Source organism: Antrostomus carolinensis, unplaced genomic scaffold (genome assembly GCF_000700745.2).
Source record: "Antrostomus carolinensis isolate BGI_N321 unplaced genomic scaffold, ASM70074v2 scaffold17354, whole genome shotgun sequence".
Taxonomy (NCBI): Eukaryota; Metazoa; Chordata; class Aves; order Caprimulgiformes; family Caprimulgidae; genus Antrostomus; species Antrostomus carolinensis.
The window spans coordinates 75,989-80,567 of NW_010310428.1; the positions used below are offsets into that span (position 1 = coordinate 75,989).

Consider the following 4,579-nt stretch of genomic DNA (forward strand, 5'->3'; position numbering starts at 1 on the left):
TCCCTCCCTCTGCTCTCTTTATAACCTCTGACATAAGCATTATATATTCTTTAAAAAACTCCAAACAACAAAAACCCAACAAAAATACCAAAAAAAACCTTAGAAGGTTCAGGCAAGTACCTGATGGGTATTGGGAGGGACTGAGGCTGATCCAGTGGGTTATCAGTCCTCTGGGCAAGAGTTTTATTTGCTGTGTTTGTCCTCTTGGCTGACTGTGTGCCAGATGCAGTTACCACGCAGAGAAAGCAAGACCAAGCCCTGCGGGGCCAGCACAGCCCTCACCCGGCTGCCAGAGCTCCTTCCCCTGCCCAGTGCAGTCTTTTTGGGCGAGATAATTTTATTTCAGCTTTACTGAGCACTTGAGATATATATTCTGTGAAAAATTGCCCTGAGTCCTTTGCTTGGAAGTTTTGGGGGTTTATTTTTTGTAATAGTTCTCTCTGTGTTTTCCTCCTGGTCGTTTCTGCTGTACGTTTTCCTCCTAGAGCAAAAGGGACCGCATGAAGGCGTGGGTACGGGCACGTCTCCCCGCCTGCTGCAAAGAGAGAGACTCCTGGTCCATCTACATCTTTGCCCCTCACTCAAGGTAAGGCAGCTGTACTTGAGCAGTGGTGGCTGTATCCCAGCTCTGCCCTTGTATCCCAGCTGGGTCTCTGTACATCAGAATCATGGAATCATAGAATGGTTTGGGTTGGAAGGGACCTTAAAGATCATCTATTTCGAACCCCCCTGCCGTGAGCAGGGACACCTTCAGACCACAAAAATCTCAGTCCACAGAACACCCAGCCCTTCCCCTGCTCCAATACTACATTGGAGTCACAGTGAGCTGCTCCAGGATGGGCATGGCCCTGGTGTGGGAGTGTCCAGTAGAGACACATAGCCCAGGGTATGGCTAGAGCTTTATGAAGTTCATCCTTTGCTTTGTCAGTGATGCCAGTGCTCTGCAAGTTTTTCACTCAGTGGAGAGTGAGGTGTTTGAAGAAGGGGAAAAGGTGCTGCCTTAGGCAGATAAATCTGAATTTGCCCCCAGTGCAGACTTAAAAGACAGCAAAGGACATTCTTTGACTTTTTAAACCTGCCTCGCAGCCTGGACTTCTCTGTCCTCCCCTTTCCCTTCCTCCCTCTCCCAACAACCCCCAGAAAACCCCGTCTCCTTGCCTGGCAGCCCCCAGCTCTGCCCTTCCTGGATCCAGCTGGGCTCTGTCCTCTCCTATGCGTTCCTCTGGACATTAACCCACACTTGATGAGGGTTTCCCGTGTTTGAGCTGGTGAGCCCTGGGCAGCATTCGAGTTCATTCATACAAAGATTAGAGAGATTTTCAGAAACAGACTTTGGGAAATGTAATATGGTATTATAAATCCTGGGTCAGCGTACAGCCATCTGTCACAATAAATAGCTTCTATCCCTTTGTTCCATGTGCGCTCAACCCTTACGGGCTTGCTGGGAGTATTTCTTCCTTTAAGCTAAACCTACGGAGCAGGTAGGGGGTCAGATCCAAACCTGACTGCATGTCCAAGTTGTGGAAGCAGCTGCTCCATTTCCAGTGACCCAAAGCCTACTATGAACAGTACCAGGGCTTGAAATTTGTGGCCCAGTTCTGTAGTTTGGACCCTAGATTCATACCCCGATCTGCCTGCAGCATGCGGCTCTGCCAGCGAGAGGATTGGGAGATTGTAGCTCATCTGCTTTGCAGACAGAGCGCTCAATTCCTCTGCTGTGCATCGAGCTGCTCCATTTCTCCCCACCCAGTCAAGCATTAATAGTAAGTCTGTGTGTCCTCTATTTTTTTTTTCTTCTTTTTTTTTTGACAGATTCCGTCTGATGTGCAATAAAATCATCACCCACAGGATGTTTGATCATATCGTCTTGGTGATCATTTTCCTGAACTGCATTACCATTGCCATGGAACGACCCAAAATCGAGCCTCACAGTGCTGTGAGTTTCTGAGATTAACCTTTTCCTGGGCTCCTTGTGGAGCCAACACCCCTGGCTTGGATACCACTGTTGTGTACCTGGTCTCACATTCTTTTTCGTTTTTAAATGGGAAGCTGCCAACACACCCTGTGTATCCTTTGAATCAAGTACAGCAACTCCCCTGGTCCCTACCCAGCATCCTTTCAGAGTGCAAGAGCAGAGCTCATGGTCTGCAATATATCGAATATCCCATTTCTTCAAGTACAATCAGGGTTTTAACACATGACATAAGCATGACATCTGTCTCAGTTTCCTTCTCTAAACCTTCAAACACTTTTCCTCTCTCAACACAATGTTCGTTTCTTCCATCTGTTCTTCACAGGCACGTATGTGTGGTGTGAAGGGAATGGGGGAAACTGTTCACTTCATACTCTTCTCTCCCCTTTGTTGTGACACAAGAAAAATTGAATTGATTGATGCACTGTAATACCATTTGCCTAAACAATTTTGTTTTAGTAGGCTACATAAAGATTTCTCAAACCAGACCCTCCCAGCACCAACATCCATCAAGCAGAGGGGCAGGATCGTCCTATTGCTCTTTTACTTTAGCATAGATTGTGGCCGAGAGATACACTGGGCTCTTGCTGATGTATTGCAGAAGACTGCTCATATCACAATCCTATAGAACCCAGTTTTGTTGATGTAGGCGTGTCAGGCTGTTCATTTTTGTGGATCTTCAATGTAAGACCTTAAACTGGAGTCTTGGCTGCTCTGTACCTATTTTAAGCTTTCCCTAGTAGTCCTCTTTACTGAAATAGTTTGCCCAGCAGTCCCTCCCCTAAATCCATTTTTATTTCTTTTGGTTATCATGCAGTCGTGGTGAACCAACTCACAGCTGCAAGAAGAGAGCAGCACTCCCTGCCAGCTGATCTAGCAGGAGGAAATCACCCTGCTGTTCCCCAAATGGGGCATCCTGAGAAAATCCCTTGAAATCCCAAATGCTTCTTTGGAGCCGTTTCCTCACCAAGGCTGGCTCCAAAAGGAGCTGTAGTTACATGGAGATGAAGGGAATGGGGTGATATGTGTGAGTCAGAGGAGTCCACAGCAAAGAGCTGTAGCACAAAAAAACAGTACTTTGTATATGAGAGGAGGAGGATCAGCTGCGGTGTCCCTGGGCATTGGAAGAATGCAGAGAGGAAAGGAGACAGGGACTGGTTGTGAGGTTCATCAGCATCAGGTTATAACCAAAGGAACCAAAATGGGTCATCCAGGAATGGAGCTGAGCTGGACCACGGTCTGGGAGCAGCAGGGAAGAGAATTGAGATGCTGAGTGGTGGGACAGGGAGCAGGGGAGCCAGGAGGAATGCGCGGATCCTGCCTGTGCTGATGGAGCTCTCATCTGGAAACCAAGACAGTTAGTTTAGCTTGAGTTGTTTAAAATAATTGTACTTTGCTTCCCCAAGCTGTGGATTTTCTAGCTGCTTCAAGCGAGTTCTCTTAAAGCTGGCTTATCGGAACAGGGGATGCTGTTGCTAGCCAACGCGCGCTCCCCATTGCAGCGTGTGCGACATGGGTCAGGGAGATTATCCTTCAAAATAGCCACACGCTTGCCAGAGAGGAGTGGAATATCCTCAGTCTCTCCTCCATCCTATTGCTGTTTTATCTCCAGCTCCACAAGCAGGTCCCTGCCCTCTTTCTCCTGCACACTGCCTACCCCTCCACAGCAGTCCTTTGTGTGGCAGTCAGCTAACGGCCGGAGATGTTTCCTATCACAGCTCAGGCAATCACGGTGCAGGTCTAGGACCTAATTAATTATGGACCCAGTATGGAAACAAGCTACTCTCTGGTTCCTGAGTCATTTTCAGTAAATCATGATCTGGCAAACGAGAGAGTTGCCAAGGTATTTTGTTTTGTTTAAATTGCATCTCATTTTGAGCGAGAGATCTGCATCTCTTACAGGACTGCTCTGTAGGGAGAGGCAGAAATAAATCCAAAATTGTTATTAGCAGAACTGGGGCTGGTTCAATTGTATGTGCACATGCATGCATGCATACACATCATCTTTCCTCCAGCCTCCACCTTCTGCTGTCCGTTTCTCAGTACAGGCAATCAGAGATTGTTCAGGGATTAGGGAAAAGTGTAATTTATTTAATGATCATCATTACAAAGAAAGGTTTCTGCTAACTACAGATAGGGAACCAGTCCACGGTCTCATCTGTAATCGCTGGCTGCTGTTGCAGAGTGGTGGCAGCGAGGAGTGCATGGTCTGGTGGATAGCACAGGGGACTGGGAGGTGACACTATTGGGCTTCACGCCCAGGTCTAGCCTGTGGCTTTGGGCAAGTGAATCAACCTTTTGGGGACAGGTCTCAGCTGGCATAAACCTCCAGAGCTTCTCTGGCGTTGGTGGAGCTGTGACAACTCATGCCAGCTGCGCTTCCAGTGTCCCATGGGTCCTGCTTGCCTTACAGCACAGCCACGCTAATATTGACTTAATCTCTAGGAGAATTGGGAGCTCAGTGATATTTACACTGTGCGGTGACATCCACAGGTGAGAGGCAGGTAGAGATTTGTCAAGCATACTCCAAGGGTGGGGAGATGTCCCTGTTTGTGTTGGGGAGGGGGAATTTGGGGGCACATGGGGGGGATGTGGGGACACGTTGGG

At 48.0% G+C, this 4,579-nt stretch overlaps 1 protein-coding gene across 1 annotated transcript in view; it reads left to right on the top strand.

Annotated features, from left to right (window-relative positions):
* Positions 1–4,579, top strand: part of CACNA1G (calcium voltage-gated channel subunit alpha1 G) — a gene marked incomplete at its 3' end in the record, with an annotated part of 99,475 nt that overhangs the window by 51,687 nt on the left and 43,209 nt on the right. Inside the window, exons 18-19 of the mRNA XM_029084611.1 lie at positions 486–586; positions 1,813–1,936. Coding sequence (XP_028940444.1) covers positions 486–586; positions 1,813–1,936 — 225 coding nt within the window. The remainder of the gene's footprint in view (positions 1–485; positions 587–1,812; positions 1,937–4,579) is intronic.